Consider the following 18,474-nt stretch of genomic DNA (forward strand, 5'->3'; position numbering starts at 1 on the left):
AAAAATGTCTCCTAAGCAGCGTCAACGTGCGTCTCATCCCAGGGTGACCAGCAAAACGGGAGGTGTGAATCCACTGCAACACCTGAGACCGGACCGTCTCGGGAACAAAGGTAGGTTGGGAGGTCCATCACCCGGTCCCGGGTCCGTGGCAAGTGCAGTCTTCACAAGAGACTCGATCTCCCACTGAACAGCCGCCACGACGCATGAGGAAGGCAGGACTGCCTCAGGCTCGCTGGTCTCCGAAGGGTCAGCAAACTGGCGGGACAAAGCATCTGGTTTAACATTTCTTGACCCCGGTCTGTATGTAAGAATAAAGTTAAACCTACTAAAAACAGGGCCCATCTGGCTTGGCGTGAGTTGAGTCTCTTAGTGGCTTGGATGTAAGCCAAGTTCTTGTGGTCTGTCCAGACCACAAGCGGCAGTTCAGCTCCATCCAGCCAGTGCCGCCATTCTTCCAGTGCTAGCTTGACCGCCAGCAGTTCTCGGTTTCCAACGTCGTAATTCCGTTCTGTGGGTGACAATTTTTGGAGAAAAAAGCACAGGGGTGAAGCTTTTGGTCAGTGGGGAGCGCTGGGAGAGGACGGCTCCACACCAGAGTCCGCAGCGTCCACCTCCACAACAAACTGCAGAGAGGTATTGGGGTGTATCAACACAGGGAGGTGGAAAACAGTTCCTTCAAAACCCCTACCGCCTGCTCCACCTCGGGGACCACAGAAAAGGGACTTTTGGGGATGTGAGTCTAGTGGGAGGTGCCACCACTTTACTAAAACCCTTAATGAACCTACGGTAGAAGTTAGCAAAGCCCAAAAATGCGTTGAAGTTGCTTACGGGTGGTGGGTATGGGCCATTCCGTCACTGCCCGGATCTTCTCGGGTCCGCCTTCACCTGCCCGCTCTCAATGATGAAACCAAGGAACGATGTAGACTGTTTGTGGAACTCACACTTCTCTGCTTTGACATACAGCTTGTTTTCCAAGAGCCGTTGCAGGACTTGGACGGACGTGTGACTCATGCTCCTCGGGTGACTTGGAAAAAACAAGAATATCATCCAGGTATACAAAGACAAACGGTTCAAAAAAATCCCTAAGAACATCGTTCACCATGGCTTGGAAAACAGCAGGGCGTTTGAGAGCCCAAAGGGCATGACCAAATACTCAAAATGTCCCAGTGGAGTGTTGAAAGCGGTTTTCCACTCTCATCTCCCTTACGGATCCGGACAAGGTGATAAGCGTTCCTGAGGTCGAGCTTGGAGAAAACTGTGGCGCCATGCAGAGGTTCAAAAAGCAGAGTTGATGAGTGGAAGGGGATACTTGTTTTTAACAGTTATGTTGTTTAAACCCCTGAAATCGATACAGGGCGTAACGACTTGTCCTTCTTTTCCACGAAAAAAAACCTGCACCCAAAGGAGACGAGAGGGACGGTTATGCCCGAGACCAGAGAATCACCAATGTACTGCTCCATTGCCTCTCTTTCCGGTCGGGACAGATTGTATAAGCGACTAGAGGGCAAGGGAGCACCAGGAAGCAGTTCAATAGGGCAATCATAAGGCCTATGTGGTGGTAGAGACAGAGCCTTGTCCTTACTGAAAACCTCCGCTAAGTCATGGTATTCTTTGGGGACAGATGACAGATCAAGAGGAGCTGAGGGATGAGTTGGGTTACACTTAGTGGGGGGGAACCGCTGACCTAAGGCACTCTGAATGGCAGTTAGTGCTCCAACTGAGAATGGTGTGGCGTGTCCAATCAATTTGTGGGTTGTGAAGAGCCAACCAGGGGAAGCCAAGGATTAGGGAGGTAGCTGAGCCAGACATAACTCTTGCTGAATGCTTTCACAATGATTGCCAGAAATCACTAGGGAAACGGGGATGGTTTGATGAGTTATCTCCAGGAGAGCGCCCATCAAGGGCTGTGACCCGAATGGGGGTAGGTAGTGGCTCCATGGGGATACGAGCTTGTGTAGCGAACTGGTGGCTAATAAAGTTGTCTTCTGCACCTGAGTCTATGAGAGCTGAGAGTGGCAGGGAATGACTCTGGAAACGTAAGGTTACAGGTACTTGTAATCGGGAATGATGGGTTCAGGATCTAACTCTGGGCTCGCAAGTAGACCCACCGTTACGAAGCGAGCCTTGTCTTTTGGCCGCTTAGGGCATGTAGCCAGAATGTGTGTGGCGTCTCCACAGTACAGGCACTCACCCGCCTGGAGGCGCCGTTGCCGTTCTGCTGGAGGTAGTCGAGCTTGACCCACTTGCATAGGTTCCTCCTCTGTGCTCGGGATGGAATCAGGAATAAGAAGCTGCCGGCTCCGGGAGGCGAGACTCGAGTGGTTGAAGGCTGGGGAACTCGTCCTCCTAGATGCGGCCGACCGCCTCTCTCCCGACGCCTCTCCCGCAACCGGTTGTCTAGCTTAATGGACAGGGAAGCGAGAGAATGTAAATCATGTGGCTACGTCACGAGCAGCCAGTTCATCCTTAATGGCTTCATTCAAACCGTTTAGAAATGCTCCTTGAAGTGCCACATTGTTCCACTTGGAGTCCGCTGCCAAAGTCCAGAACTCAATAGAGTACTCAGCCACACTGTTAGAACCCTGCCTCAAATTAAAAGTATCTTGGAGGAATTACCCACATGGTCAGGATGGTCAAAAACAGTCTTCAATTTAGCAGAAAAATCAGCGAAAGTCAATCCAGTCAAAGTTTGATTTGAGCACACAGCCTCAGCCCAAACCAGAGCTCTCCCTCTTAACAGCCCCAGAACATAATGTACCTTAGAGGAATCAGTAGAAAATGACAGTGGTCTCTGCCGAAAAATCAAGTCACACTGAAGCAAAAATCCCGGCACTTGTCCAATTCTCCATTGAACGGTTCAGGCGACGTGACAGGGGGTTCCCGATGGAGCGAAGCCTGCGTCATGTCCGAGGAACCAACTTGGGGTGCATCAAACTGGGGGTCAGAGAGATGGAGAACTGATAACAGACAATTTAGAGACTTGTGTAGTTAACTGAGTCACCTGGTTCAGCAGTTGATGATTATTTTCCAAAAGAGTCCGAATCAGTTGGTCATGCTGTCCTAGCAACGTTCCTTGAGCCTGGATAGCTTGTTGGAAGCTGTCTTCGTTTGCCCCGTGCTGTCTCTCTGTTGGGTCCATGGCCAGATCGTTCTGTTAGGCTATGGTTCAACCCAGCACTCAGAGAAACAAACACGACAAAGGGAGTGGAAGAAACAAAAATATTTAATAAAAGTTAAAATTGTCTTAGTCCAAAAACAACTGAAGTAAAGGAACAGAGTGGGCTAGTCGGCTCCGGAGGAAGGAGAGGCTGAGGCAGGCAGGCAGGCAGGCAGGCAGGCAGGCCGACAGGCAGGAAGGCAGGCAGGTTGGGAGGTATGTCCAACTAAAGACAAAACAAATGACAGGTTAAGGAGAGTGGAGAGCCAGGCTGAAGACAAAGACAAAATAACTTTACTGGTGAGCCAAGTTACCGCTCTGGTAAGAACAACGATCTGGCGCCGGTGGAGAGCCATGCCCCGGAATTAGTAGTGCAGGTTGATTAGAGAATAGGATGCAGCTGCGTGAGGCAGGAATCACTGGAAACAACCCCAGCTGCACGGGAGAGGCAGATCCTGAGCACGCCCCTGATCCACTCCAGACACACCCACATAAAGGGGACAAACACACATACAGATACAACAGACACAGAGGGGACAAAACAAGGAGGAAGGGAAACAGAAAAGGGAGAGACAAGCTGCCCACATAACACTAAGTACATCCTTACATTCGTAATCACTTGATACCCTAGAAACTCATCATAACAGTTTTACTGAGTTACAGTTCATATAAGGAAATCAGTCAATTGAAATACATTCATTAGGCCCTAATGTATGGATTTCACATGACTGGGAATACAGATATGCATCTGTTGGTCACAGATACCTTTAAAAAAAAGTAGGGGCCTGGATCAGAAAACCAGTCAGTATCTGGTGTGATCACCATTTGCCTCATGCAGCGCGACACATCTCCTTCGCATAGAGTTGATCAGGCTGTTGATTGTGGCCTGTGGAATGTTGTCCCACTCCTCTTCAATGGCTGTGCGAAGTTGCTGGATATTGACTGGAACACGTCGATCCAGAGCATCCCAAACATGCTCAATGGGTGACATATCTGGTGAGTATGCAGGCCATGGAAGAACTAGGACATTTTCAAATTCCAGGAATTGTGTACAGATCCTTGCGACATGGGGCCGTACATTATCATGCTGAAACATGAGGTGATGGCAGCGGATGAATGGAATGACAATGGGCCTCAGGATCTCGTCATGGTATCGCTGTGCATTTAAATTGCCATTGATAAAATGCAATTGTGTTCGTTGTCCATAGCTTATGCCTGCCCATATCATTACCCCACTGCCACCATGGGGCACTCTGTTCACAATGTTGACATCAGCAAACCGCTCGCCCACACAACGCCATACATTGTGTCTGTTGTCTGACATCTGCCCGGGACAGTTGAAACCGGGATTCATCCAGAAGAGCACATTTCGAAGGTGAGCATTTGCCCACTGAGGTTGGTTACGACGCCTAACTGCAGTCAGGTCAAGACCCTGGTGCGGACGATGAGCACGCAGATGAGCTTCACTGAGACGGTTTCTGACAGTTTGTGCAGAATTTTTTTCGTTGTGCAAACCCACAGTTTCATCAGCTGTCCGGGTGGCTGGTATCAGACAATCCCGCAGGTGAAGAAGCCGGATGTGGAGGTCCTGTGCTGGTGTGGTTACAAGTGGTTTGCGGTTGTGAGGCCGGTTGGACATATTGCCAAATTCTCTAAAACAACATTGGAGGTGGCTTATCGTAGAGAGCAACAGCTCTGGTGGACAAGCTTCAGGGGAGTCATCTGAAGGTAACCCAGGACCGGGCTGTACAGCTATAGGACAGACACTTCAAAAACTTGTTCCTGATGATACATTTTTTGACTGTCTGTTTTGCCATTTGTGAATGTGTTATTCACTGCATTCCTATTTTTATTTATTACATTTTTTATTTAACCTTTATTTAACTAGGCAAGTCAGTTAAGAACACATTCTTATTTACAATGATGGCCTACACCAGCCAAACCCGGACGACGCTGGGCCAATTGTGCGGCGCCCTATGGGACTCCCAATCACGGCCGGTTGTGATACAGCCTGGAATCGAACCAGGGGGTCTGTAGTGACGCCTCAAGCACTGAGATGCAGTGCCTTAGACCGCTGCACCACTCGGGAGCCCATGAGCTATAGCAGTAGAGGACAAATTCAAGGTTTCATCACATCGTTTTTTAAATATATATATATATATATATATATATATATATTTATTTTAGACCTACAGGGGTCCTTAAATTCAAAATCAAATAGCTAAACTATACACTTTATGACCATATTAAAACAATTCCATGTGTTAGCTTAGTATATACTGCGATTTAAGGGATTAGACAATTAAAAAACAACTTAAGACATACCTATTCAAGCTAACTTTAATGTTTGATCGCTTAATTTGTCTATCTTTTGCATTAGTAGGTAATGTTTTGATGTAATGTGATCGTCGTTTCTACTTATTGATGTACTGATGCTGTTTTTTGTTTTGTTTTCTACCTTATGCGCATTGAGCGTGGGAAATGTGCTCTACAAATTAAATATTGTCATTATTATTATAAACTTATTTTCAATGGTCCCATAAATCTAAATCCACAAACAATTTGGCTCTATACGAATTACAGAACTACAAGTCATTCATCCATGGAGCAGGGTGACAGGCACAGGCCTTGGGGCCAAGTTTGTGCTATGTAAAAGTAAAAGTCGAGACAGATTTAGAATAAAATGTATTTATTGAGATCACTCTTCACATATTGAAATTTATTTATTTTAAAGCAGATAGATAAATGACTGACACAACCCATAACAAAAGCTCATAATGTAATACCAGACAAGCAAATGTAAAAAACAAACAGTGGATGTAAAAGTGAATGCAAAATTGTTGGTAAGCTTAAAACTTTACTGTTAATTCTATGGGCTGCAGTCTTGAAACATTTGTCTCTCTGTGTTGTTAAAAACTCTCCTCTGTCTCCTATCCTTTTTCATGCAGAAATCTCTGAAGTTTTCTCCCACAAAGAAGAAAAGGAAGGGGTCTAGGCAGCTGTTCCCTGCTGCAAGACAGAGCGTTACCACGGCAGCCTTCCGAATCCCCTGGAGATAGCTGCAAGAATCCTCACAACCATTTAGCTGAGCATTCTGCTCTGCTGCCAGGAAGAGTGTTCGTACTACATGATAGGGCAAGAAGCAGATCATGAAGATGCCGAGACCAAGGATGACGAGGGCACAAGACTTCCTCCTGGAGGGCCTCTTCATCCCCTCCACCCCAGCCCTACACTGCCTAAGGCTGAGCAGAACACACACATAGCAGACAGAGATGACAGTGAAGGGCAGGGTGAAGCCGACCACCAGGGCAGCACGGTTCAGGAGGATGATGGTGCCCAGGCTGCTGCCCAGCTCCAGACAGCGGGTCCGCTCTTCCCCATCCTGGATAGTCCCAGTACTCAGTAGTGGTGCGGAGGCCAGGGACACAAAGATCCAGATGAGTAGACACCCTACCCAACCACAGGATCCACCCTCCAGACTCATGAACGTGTAGGGGCGCGATACAGCCAGGTAGCGGATGACACTCAGGGCCAGCAGGAAGTAGACAGAGCCATACATGTTGATGTAGAATACGTAGGAGACCAGGCGGCAGGTGATGTCCCCAAACGGCCAATGGGAGTCCAGCAGGTAGTATGCTGCCCTGAGTGGCAGAGAGCACACCAGCATGAGGTCAGACAACAGCAGGTTCAACATGTACAGGTTAACTGTGGTGATGCTCCTCCTCCTCCTGTACATGCTCAGAAAGACCCAGAGGGAGGCACTGTTGGCTATCAGGCCCAGGAAGAAGAAGAGCAGGTATGCAGCAGGAAACACGCTGCGCTTGAAGCTGTCGATGGGACAATCGCATGTCAGATTCCTCACCTCTGATTCCAGACTCATATTGTCTGTGCCTCCAGTGAGACCTGTGAATAATGGGAGGGAGACACAGGTATGGAAAATGTACTGCAAGTGCTGGAAGGTAAAAAGACAACAAACAAAAGACTGAAAAGTGAATAGTAACACTACATTATGTTGAGGCATTTCATTACAGACCTCTCCTCTTCCAATGCTACTTATATACCGTACATTTTTACAGTCACTTGAGGGGCATAAAGAGAGAATCTAATTATTTGCTTTACTATCAGATGTTGTGGTTACTTTATAAAACTGGCCAACAATGAGTGATAGAAAATCACAGGTTTACTAATGGGTTATTTTCAATCCATGTAAAAATCTAACAAAAATAGCCAAAGCCACTTTACAGGAAGTATTTTTCACATACAGTGCATTTGGAAAGTATTCAGACCCCTTCCCTTTTTCCACATTTTGTTACGTTACAGCCTTAATCTAAAATTGATAAAATAATTTTCCTCATCAATCTACATACAATACCCCATAATGACAAACTGAAAACAGGTTTTTAGAAATGTTTGCAAATGTATTACAAATAAAAAACAGAAATACCTTATTTACATAAGTATTCAAAACCAAGCCATGAGGTCGAAGTAATTGCCGTAGAGCTCCGAGGCAGGATTGTGTCGAGGCACAGATCTGGGGAAGGGTACCAAAACATTTCTGTAGCATTGATGGTCCCCAAGAACACAGTGGCCTCCATCATTTTTAAATGGAAGAAGATTGGGACCACCAAGACTCTTCCTAGAAATGGCCGCCCGGCCAAACTGAGCAATCTGGGGAGAAGGGCCTTGGTCAGGGAGGTGACCAAAAACCCGATGGTCACTGACAGAGCTCCAGAGTTCCTCTGTGGAGATGGGAGAACCTTCCAGAAGGACAACCATCTCTGCAGCACTCCACCAATCAGGCCTTTATGGTAGAGTGGCCAGACGGAAGCCACTCCTCAGTAGAAGGCACATGGCTGCCCGCTTGGAGTTTGCCAAAAGGCACCTAAATACTCACAGACTATGAGAAACAAGATTCTCTGGTCTTATGAAACCAAGATTGAACTCTTTAGCCTGAATGCCAAGCGTCACATGTGGAGGAAACCTGGCACCATCCCTACGGTGAAGCATGGTGGTGGCAGCATCATGCTGTGGGGATGTTTTTCAGCGGCAGGGACTGGGAGACTAGTCAGGATCGAAGGAAAGATGAACAGAGCAAAGTACAGAGAGATCCTTGATGGAAACCTGCTCCAGAGCGCTCAGGACCTCATACTGGGGCGAAGGTTCACCTTCCAACAGGACAACGACCCTAAGCACACAGCCAAGAAAACACAGGAGTGGCTTCGGGACAAGTCTCTGAATGTCCTTGAGTGCCAAAGGTGCTTCGACAAAGTACTGATTAAAGGGTCTGAATACTTATGTAAATGTAATATTTCAGTTCGTGTTTAGTTTTTAAATGTGCAAAAATGTCTATTCATCTGTTTTTGCTTTGTCATTATGGGGTATTGTGTGTAGATTGATGAGGGGGAAAAAACTATTTAATCCATTTTAGAATAAGGCTGTAATGTAACAAAATGTGGAAAAAGTCAAGGGATCTGAATACTTTCAGAATTGATGACCAATGTCTAATTATATTTTTTTGTATATTCATGATATTAGACCAGGGGTCTCTAACCCTGTTACTGGAGTGCTATCCTCCTGTAGGTGTTCGCTCCAACCACAGTTGTAACTAACCTGGTTCAGATTATCAACAAGCTAATTATTAGAAACAGGTGTGCTAGATTAGTGTTAGAGTGAAAACCTACAGGACCGTAGCGCTCCAGGAACAGGGTTGGAGAGCCCTGTATTAGACCTATCTGATCTGCTGTTGATTTATTTCAGGGAATCTGGTTCCTCATACAGTGAGGGAAAAAAGTATTTGATCCCCTGCTGATTTTGTACATTTGCCCACTGACAAAGAAATGATCAGTCTATAATTGTAATGGTAGGTTTATTTGAACAGTGAGAGACAGAATAACAACAAAAAAATCCAGAAAAACGCATGTCAAAAATGTTATAAATTGATTTGCATTTTAATGAGGGAAATAAGTATTTGACCCCCTCTCAATCAGAAAGATTTCTGGCTCCCACGTGTCTTTTATACAGGTAACGAGCTGATATTAGGAGCACACTCTTAAAGGGAGTGCACCTAATCTCAGCTTGTTACCTGTATAAAATACACCTGTCCACAGAAGCAATCAATCAATCAGATCCAAACTCTCCCCAATGGCCAAGACCAAAGAGCTCTCTAAGGATGTCCGGGACATGATTGTAGACCTACACAAGGCTGGAATGGGCTACAAGACCATCGCCAAGCAGCTTGGTGAGAAGGTGACAATAGTTGGTGCGATTATTTGCAAATGGAAGAAACACAAAAGACTGCAAGATCTCACCTCGTGGAGTTGCAATGATTATGAGAACGGTGAGGAATCAGCCCAGAACTACACGGGAGGATCTTGTCAATGATCTCAAGGCAGCTGGGACCATAGTCACCAAGAAAACAATTGGTAACACACTACTACGCCATGAAGGACTGAAATCCTGCAGCGCCCGCAAGGTCCCCCTGCTCAAGAAAGCACATATACAGGCCCGTCTGAAGTTTGCTAATGAACATCTGAATGATTCAGAGGAGAACTGGGTGAAAGTGTTGTGGTCAGATGAGACCGAAAATCGAGCTCTTTGGCATCAACTCAACTCACTGTGTTTGGAGGAGGAGGAATGCTGCCTATGACCCCAAGAACACCATACCCACCGTCAAACATGAAGGTGGAAACATTATTTACATTTTAGTCATTTAGCAGACGCTCTTATCCAGAGCGACTTACAGTTAGTGAATACATATTTTTATTTATAAAAAAAAAAAAAAAAAAAAAGTTACTTTTTTTGGGGTCCTTTATTTATTTATATTTTTTTATACTGTCCCCCCGTGGGAAACGAACCCACCACCCTGGCGTTGCAAACGCCATGCTCTATCAACTAAGCTACATCCCTGCCGGCCATTCCCCCCTACCCTGGACGACGCTGGGCCAATTGTGCGCCGCCCATGAGTCTCCCGGTCGCGGCCGGCTGCATCAAAGGGACGATGGATGGGGCCATGTACCGTCAAATCTTGGGTGAGAACCCAAGGCATTGAAAATGGGTCATGGATGGGTATTCCAGCATGACAATGACCCAAAACACACGGCCAAGGCAACAAAGGAGTGGCTCAAGAAGAAGCACATTAAGGTCCTGGAGTGGCCTAGCCAGTCTCCAGACCTTAATCCCATAGAAAATCTGTGGAGGGAGTTTAAGGTTCGAGTTGCCAAACGTCACTTTAAGAGTGTGCTCATAATCTCAGCTCGTTACCTGTATAAAATACACCTGGGAGCCAGAAATCTTTCTGATTGAGAGGGGGTCAAATACTTATTTCCCTCATTAAAATGCAAATAAATGTATAACATTTTTGACATGTTTTTCTGGATTGCTTTTTTCCCTCACTGTGTGTGGATTTAGTATTCCCCCGTTTCAACAGGTCTAATATAAAGTACAACAAAAATAAACATGAGAAAGTTGACAGTACCTCTCTCTGTGGTCCAAGACTGTTGCATACTTGTCATCTGTCCAGTGAACCCTGTTGAATCAGTCTTCTGTTGGCAGTGGTAAAAAGTGTCTAACTATATCTGGAGAAAGCCAAGCAGAAATGAGCGCACTCTCTTTCTCTACAATGCCACAGGGTGTGACTTCCTCTGATGCGTCACAATACCACTCTGCAACTCTCCAAGTCCAATTCTACCTCATTTGCCATTGTAAACAGTTCACTGAGGCTATTCAACTACTATGCAAAGCAACTTTTCGTTCAATTATCTTTTTATGACAAGGCTGTGACTTTGGGTAAGTTAAGATAACATGATTTAAATATGATTGAGACAGTTTATAAATGGAATATACAGTTGTCATTGTTTTTGACAAAACTCGGTGCATGCAATGAGTTCCACTGAAGTAGTTTCACAATGTTAGTCACTTTTGCAGTTTTTACTGTAACATGCAATGTTCGTGTTTTCATTCCATGTCAGGCTTTGACGTGTTGTTTTCTTCTGTTTAATTCAACCTTTCTGGAGCATCAGAGATAAAGATCAGTTTAGCATCCGCCTTACACCAAAGTAAAAACAAAACTGCTGAGCACAAACACGTCTTCTGATGAACGACCTCTCCAATCCTAGTAACCCACTATTCTCATGACCTGAATATGTCATTTTTGCAGAGGGAGGATGTATCAAACAGGATGTATTATTCAAGTGATTCAGTACCTCACTAACTGTGACATTTACTCCAAACATTACTAGTTAGATATTTTTTAATTAAGTACCAATAATTTTTACCATCTTCTTTTAGGCCAAAGACCTGGTAATTTCTGACTGAAAAAGAAAGGGAGAGCCTCACACTCTAGGAGCTCAGATGCAATAATTTGCTGTCTACAGCTTGTCTGTCGAAACATTGGTTATTAGGTTATTAAATTATCGCATCTGAGCTCCTAGAGTATGAGGCTCTGCTTTTCTTTTTCAAGTGTTCTACTCCGCTAGCCAGCACCTCGCCTAAATAGGTGTGCGTTTCTTTCGCCTCCAAATTTCTGACTGTAACCATAAAATAAAGTGTAACGACCAAAGCAAAAAATTCACCATAACAAAACCTACAACGTTTTAGACAATGGTAAAAACAAATGTTTTATTATAGCATCAGAGAAAGACAAAAATATACAATTAATCACATAGGAAAACCTTTTACAAATCATTTTACGGCAGAAAAATAACAAAACATATGTATTTAACATAATACCTTTGCTATAGAATATGCATTAATTTTCAATGTATAATAAACTAAATCCTTAATGGAAATGTCTGTCACCCCTTTGGGGGAAGTAAGCACTAAGAACCCTCTGTAGTTACTGTGGTTAGACTAGAGCGTCCTCTAGTGGAACAGGGGACTGAGGCTAGAGACATCCCTCCTGCCTCACTGTGTAGGTTTATTGGCGGAATCTGTCAGAGCTGATGTCTGATTGGTGACCGTGGCAGTATGCGTCACTTCAGTTTTTCTACTGGCCAAAATGGTCTGGATGCACATTGTAAGCTGTCGAGGGGAATCAGGGAAAGATGCAGGGTTAAGTAGTTACAATTTACAAAGGCATATAAAAACCAGAAAGAAAAACAAAAAGAAATGTTGTTGAGAATTGAGGCTTACTGATTATTGTTTTGCGAGAAGGTTGTGATGTAAGGCCTGTCTTCGCTCCCGCTCCCTGTCATTGCTGGTTTTCCAGGCCTGGGCCAGGGCTCTCACCTGCTTCTCATCTAGACCTGGGTTATCTTGCCACTGTAAATACACAAGTCACATGTCATTGTAATGCACATTTCATTTTTTCCACACAATACTTCAACGAGGCATCAGTGTAATATGAAAGACTAATTTTAATGCAATATAACATGAGGGACTAACCAAGCGCAACACATAGTCATCCAGGGAGAGGTTCAGGATGGAATACAGGGACTAGATGGCCTCGCTGACTTTCTCACGGCTGGAATAAATCATGTTCTGTTATTCAGGAGATAGACGCATTTAAATGTTAATGTGAGAGGCATCTATCTACTGACAGATAATCCCAAACAGAAACTTTAGAGATAAGCAACTGGCCTGATACCTTCAGCTGCCCATTAGTCTTATTGTACAGGGATGACATACTGGCAGCCATAGTGGAGGTGGAGGGGCCGGGAACGTTGGTGTTGCTGTGTGCTGCCTTGTTCAAGAAGAAAGTGGAGAGATAACAGAGGTTTTTACACATCATTCATATTTTACTTATTTTTGATGAACAAGAGTTCAAGTAAGGAAGTCACAATGACTCAAAACCATAATTAGTCAATGTTTACAGGTGAGAGCAGGAGAGAGAGAGAGAGAGAGAGAGGGGCCGAGCTCCCTTCCATCCAGGACCTCTATCAGGCGGTGACAGAAAAATTACCAAAGACTTCAGCCACCCAAGCCATAGACTGTTCACTATGCTATACCGTCTGGCAAACGGTACCGGCGCATGCTAAATAGTTAATTAAATGGTTACACTGACTGACTGACTGACTGTCTCTCTCTCTCTAGACTTGCACAAGGCTGGGATGGGCTACAGGAAAATAGGCAAGCAGCTTGGTGAGAAGGCAACAACTGTTGGCGCAATTATTAGAAAATTGAAGAAGTTCAAGATGACAGTCAATCACCCTCGGTCTGGAGCTCCATGCAAGATCTCACCTCGTGGGGCATCAATGATCATGAGGAAGGTGAGGGATCAGCCCAGAACTACACGGCAGGACCTGGTCAATGACCTGAAGAGAGCTGGGACCACAGTCTCAAAGAAAACCATTAGTAACACACTACGCCATCATGGATTAAAATCCTGCAGCGCACGCAAGGTCCCCCTGCTCAAGCCAGCACATGTCCAGGCCTGTCTGAAGTTTGCCAATGACCATCTGGATGATCCAAAGGAGGAATGGGAGAAGGTAATGTGGTCTGATGAGACAAAAATATAGCTTTTTGGTCAAAACTCCACTCGCTGTGTTTGGAGGAAGAAGAAGGATGAGTACAACCCCAAGAACACCATCACAACCGTGAAGCATGGAGGTGGAAACATCATTCTTTGGGGATGCTTTTCTGCAAAGGGGACAGGACGACTGCACCGTATTGAGGGGAGGATGGATGGGGCCATGTATCGTGAGATCTTGGCCAACAACCTCCTTACCTCAGTAAGAGCATTGAAGATGGGTCGTGGCTGGGTCTTCCAGCATGACAACGACCCGAAACACACAGCCAGGGCAACTAAGGAGTGGCTCCGTAAGAAGCATATCAAGGTCCTGGAGTGGCCTAGCCAGTCTCCAGACCTGAACCCAATAGAACATCTTTGGAGGGAGCTGAAAGTCCGTATTGCCCAGCGACAGCCACGAAACCTGAAGGATCTGGAGAAGGTCTGTATGGAGGAGTGGGCCAAAATCCCTGCTGCAGTGTGTGCAAACCTGGTCAAGACCTACAGGAAACGTATGATCTCTGTAATTGCAAACAAAGGTTTCTGTACCAAATATTAAGTTCTGCTTTTCTGATGTATCAAATGTCATGCAATAAAATGCAAATTAATTACTTAAAAATCATACAATGTGATTTTCTGGATTTTTGTTTTAGATTCCGTCTCTCACAGTTGAAGTGTACCTATGATAAAAATCACAGACCTCTACATGCTTTGTAAGTAGGAAAACCTGCAAAATCGGCAGTGTATCAAATACTTGTTCTCCCCATTGTGTGTGTGTATATATATATATATATATATATATATTTGTCACGCCCTGACTCAGGGGACTCTTATATGTTGAGTCAGGGTGTGAATATTCTATGTTGTGTTTTCTATGTTTCAGTCTAGGTGTCTCTGATTGGGGATCATACTTAGGCAGCCTGTTGGCATGCGTTTGTTGTGGGATCTTGTTCCGTGTATAGGCTTGTTTTGGTGTTCAGCCTTAGGACTTCACGTTTGGTTTGGTTTGTTGTTTTGTCGTGTGTTTATCAGTGTAATAAACATGTACGCATTTCACGCTGCGCCTTGGTCTGACCCGTCCTTAAACGAACGTGACATATATATATATATATACACACACACACACACATATATATATATATATACATAGAGTACCAGTCAAAAGTTATAGAACACCTACTAGAATAATAGTGAAGGCATCAAAACTATGAAATAACACATATGGAATCATGTAGTAACCAAAAACGTGTTAAACAAATTAAATATATTTTATATTTGAGATTCTTCAAAGTAGCCACCCTTTGCCTTGATGACTGTTTTGCACACGCTTGGCATTCTCTCAACCAGCTTCACCTGGAATGCTTTTCCAACAATCTTGAAGGACTTCCCACATATGCTGAGCACTTGTTGGCTGCTTTTCCTTCACTCTGCAGTCAAATAGCCCTTACACAGCCTGGAGGTGTGTTGGGTCATTGTCCTGTTGAAAAACAAATCATTGTCCCACTAAGGCCAAACCAGATGGGATGGCGCATCGCTGCAGAATGCTGTGGTAAACATGCTGGTTAAAATGTGCCTTGAATTCTAAATAAATCACAGACAGTGTCAACAGCAAAGCACCCCCACACCATCACACCTCCTCCTCCATGCTTCACGGTGGGAACTACACATGCAGAGATCATCCGTTCACCTACACCGCGTCTCACAAAGACACAGCAGTTGGAACCAAAAATCTCCAATTTGCACTCCATACCAAAGGACAGATTTCCACCGGTCTAATGTCCATTGCTTGTGTTTTTTGACCCAAGCAAGTCTCTTCTTATTGATGTCCTTTAGTAGTGGTTTCTTTGCAGCAATTCGACCATGAAGGCCTGATTCACACAGTCTCCTCTGAACAGTTGATGTTGAGATGTGTCTGTTACTTGAACTCTGTGAAGCACTTATTTGGGCTGCAATTTCAGAGGCTGGTAACTCTAATGAACTTATCCTCTGCAACAGAGGTAACTCTGGGTCTTCCTTTCCTGTGGCGGTCCTCATGAGAGCCAGTTTCATCATAGCGCTTGATGGTTTTTGCGACTGCAATTGAAGAAACATTCAAAGTTCTTGAAGTTTTTCATATTGACTGACCTTCATGTCTAAACGTAATGATGGACTGTCGTTTCTCTTTACTTATTTGAGCTGTTCTTGCCATAATATGGACTTGGTCTTTTACCAAATAGGACGATCTTCTGTATACCCCCCTACCTTGTCACAACACAACTGATTGGCTCAAACGCATTAAGAAGGAAAGAAATTCCACAAATTAACAAGGCACAGCTGTTAATCGAAATGCATTGCAGGTGACTACCTCATGAAGCTGGTTGAGATAATACCAAGAGTGTGCAAATACGTCATCAAGGCAAAGGGTGGCTATTTGAAGAATCTCAAATATAAAATATATTTTGATTTGTTTAACACTTTTGGTTACTACATGATTCCATACAGTGAGGGAAAAAAGTATTTGATCCCCTGCTGATTTTGTACGTTTGCCCACTGACAAAGACATGATCAGTCTATAATTTTAATGGTAGGCTTATTTGAACAGTGAGAGACAGAATAACAACAAAAAAATCAACAAAAAAATTAAATAATGATTTGCATTTTAATGAGGGAAATAAGTATTTGACCCCTCTGCAAAACATGACTTAGTACTTGGTGGAAAAACCCTTGGTGGAAAAACCCTGGCCACCAGGTTTGCACACATCTCAGGAGGGATTTTGTCCCACTCCTCTTTGCAGATCTTCTCCAAGTCATTAAGGTTTTGAGGCTGACGTTTGGCAACTCGAACCTTCAGCTCCCTCCACAGATTTTCTACGGGATTAAGGTCTGGAGACTGGCTAGGCCGCTCCAGGACCTTAATGTGCTTCTTCTTGAGCCACTCCTTTGTTGCCTTGGCCGTGTGTTTTGGGTCATTGTCATGCTGGAATATCCATCCATGACCCATTTTCAATGCCTTGGGTTCTCACCCAAGATTTGACGGTACATGGCCCCGTCCATCATCCCTTTGATGCAGTGAAGTTGTCCTGTCCCCTTAGCAGAAAAACACCCCCAAAGCATAATGTTTCCACCTCCATGTTTGACGGTGGGGATGGTGTTCTTGGGGTCATAGGCAGCATTCCTCCTCCTCCAAACACGGTGAGTTGAGTTGATGCCAAAGAGCTCGATTTTGGTCTCATCTGACCACAACACTTTCACCCAGTTCTCCTCTGAATCATTCAGATGTTCATTGGCAAACTTCAGACGGGCCTGTATATGTGCTTTCTTGAGCAGGGGACCTTTGCGGGCGCTGCAGGATTTCAGTCCTTCACGGCGTAGTGTGTTACCAATTGTTTTCTTGGTGACTATGGTCCCAGCTGCCTTGAGATCATTGACAAGATCCTCCCGTGTAGTTCTGGGCTGATTCCTCACCGTTCTCATGATCATTGCAACTCCACGAGGTGAGACCTTGCATGGAGCCCCAGGCCGAGGGAGATTCTTTTGTGTTTCTTCCATTTGCGAATAATCGCACCAACTGTTGTCACCTTCTCACCAAGCTGCTTGGCGATGGTCTTGTAGCCCATTCCAGCCTTGTGTAGGTCTACAATCTTGTCCCTGACATCCTTGGAGAGCTCTTTGGTCTTGGCCATGGTGGAGAGTTTGGAATCTGATTGATTGATTGCTTCTGTGGACAGGTGTCTTTATACAGGTAACAAGCTGAGATTAGGAGCACTCCCTTTAAGAGTGTGCTCCTAATCTCAGCTCGTTACCTGTATAAAAGACACCTGGGAGCCAGAAATCTTTCTGATTGAGAGGGGGTCAAATACTTATTTCCCTCATTAAAATGCAAATCAATTTATAACATTTTTGACATGTGTTTTTCTGGATTGTTTTGTTGTTATTCTGTCTCTCACTGTTCAAATAAACCTACCATTAAAATTATAGACTGATCATTTCTTTGTCAGTGGGAAAACATACAAAATCAGCAGGGGATCAAATACTTTTTTCCCTCACTGTATGTGTTATTTCATATTTTTGATGTCTTCACTATTATTCTACGATGTAAAAAATAGTAAAAATAAAGAAAAACCCTTGAATGAGTAAGTGTGTCCAAACTTTTGACTGGTAATATATCTATATCTATATATATATATATCTATATATATATATATATATCTATATCTATATATATATATATATATATATATATATATATACATACACACACACTGACACACTCACACATATTCACATACACTTCATACGCACACAACACATACACGCATACCGATGTCACGCACACTTTCACGCTCATCACATGCTGCTGTTACGCTGTTCTTTATTTTACTCTTATTATTATCTATCCTGATGGATAGTACGCTGCCTTTACGTACATATCTACCTCAAATACCTCATACCGCTGCACAGTGATATGGTACTGGCACTCCCTGAATATAGATTAATTCTTGTGTATTTTATTCCTCGTGTTACTATTTTTCTTTTTCTTTAAACTGCATCGTTGGCAAGGGCTCGTAAGCAAGCATTTCACGCTAGTCTACACCCGTTGTTTTCAGCGCATGTGACAAATACAATTTGATTTGACTACCAGAGACTGCTCACCACTGTCCTTGAAAACGTATTTAGCTGTGTTGTCAAACTAATGTATAGTAGTTCCTCTTTACCTCTGCCTCGTACTCAGCCCAGGCAGTTTTGCGGTCCGCCTCACTGAGCTCCTCCTCTTCTTTGTGGTCCAGCAGGGACTCGTGTTCATGGTAGCAGACGATCTGCTCCTTACAGCTCTGCAGCAGCTCTGCCAGCACCATGTCCTGAGAAACACAGACAAACAATGTCACTCCCTACT

General features: G+C 44.3%; 2 protein-coding genes across 2 annotated transcripts in view; both read right to left on the reverse strand.

Annotated features, from left to right (window-relative positions):
* Positions 1-5,912: 5,912 nt before the first annotated feature.
* On the reverse strand, positions 5,913-10,712 carry LOC121574358 (cysteinyl leukotriene receptor 2-like). The gene is made up of 2 exons (XM_041886978.1): positions 10,632-10,712; positions 5,913-7,060 (listed from the first exon to the last, which is right to left on the reverse strand). The coding sequence occupies exons 1-2, from the start codon at positions 10,666-10,668 to the stop codon at positions 6,027-6,029; spliced, it is 1,071 nt and encodes a 356-aa protein (XP_041742912.1). The 5' UTR covers positions 10,669-10,712; the 3' UTR covers positions 5,913-6,026.
* A 1,375-nt stretch (positions 10,713-12,087) lies between these two features.
* LOC121574184 (transcriptional regulator ATRX-like) overlaps positions 12,088-18,474 on the reverse strand; it is a 37,564-nt gene continuing 31,177 nt past the window's right edge. Inside the window, exons 31-35 of the mRNA XM_041886826.2 lie at positions 18,296-18,439; positions 12,741-12,836; positions 12,539-12,634; positions 12,287-12,415; positions 12,088-12,175 (exon numbers count right to left, since the gene is read on the reverse strand). Coding sequence (XP_041742760.1) covers positions 12,590-12,634; positions 12,741-12,836; positions 18,296-18,439 — 285 coding nt within the window. The 3' untranslated portion in view covers positions 12,088-12,175; positions 12,287-12,415; positions 12,539-12,589. The remainder of the gene's footprint in view (positions 12,176-12,286; positions 12,416-12,538; positions 12,635-12,740; positions 12,837-18,295; positions 18,440-18,474) is intronic.

This window comes from Coregonus clupeaformis, chromosome 9 (genome assembly GCF_020615455.1).
Source record: "Coregonus clupeaformis isolate EN_2021a chromosome 9, ASM2061545v1, whole genome shotgun sequence".
Lineage (NCBI taxonomy): Eukaryota > Metazoa > Chordata > Actinopteri > Salmoniformes > Salmonidae > Coregonus > Coregonus clupeaformis.

What these genes read in the sequence shown, in the direction of transcription:
- LOC121574358 (XM_041886978.1), bottom strand. Translation starts at nt 10,668, where the DNA reads ATGACAAGTATGCAACAGTCTTGGACCACAGAGAGAG. An exon ending in GTCTTGGACCACAGAGAGAG is followed by an intron (nt 7,061 to 10,631) that starts GTACTGTCAACT and finishes CATTATTCACAG; the next exon opens with GTCTCACTGGAGGCACAGAC.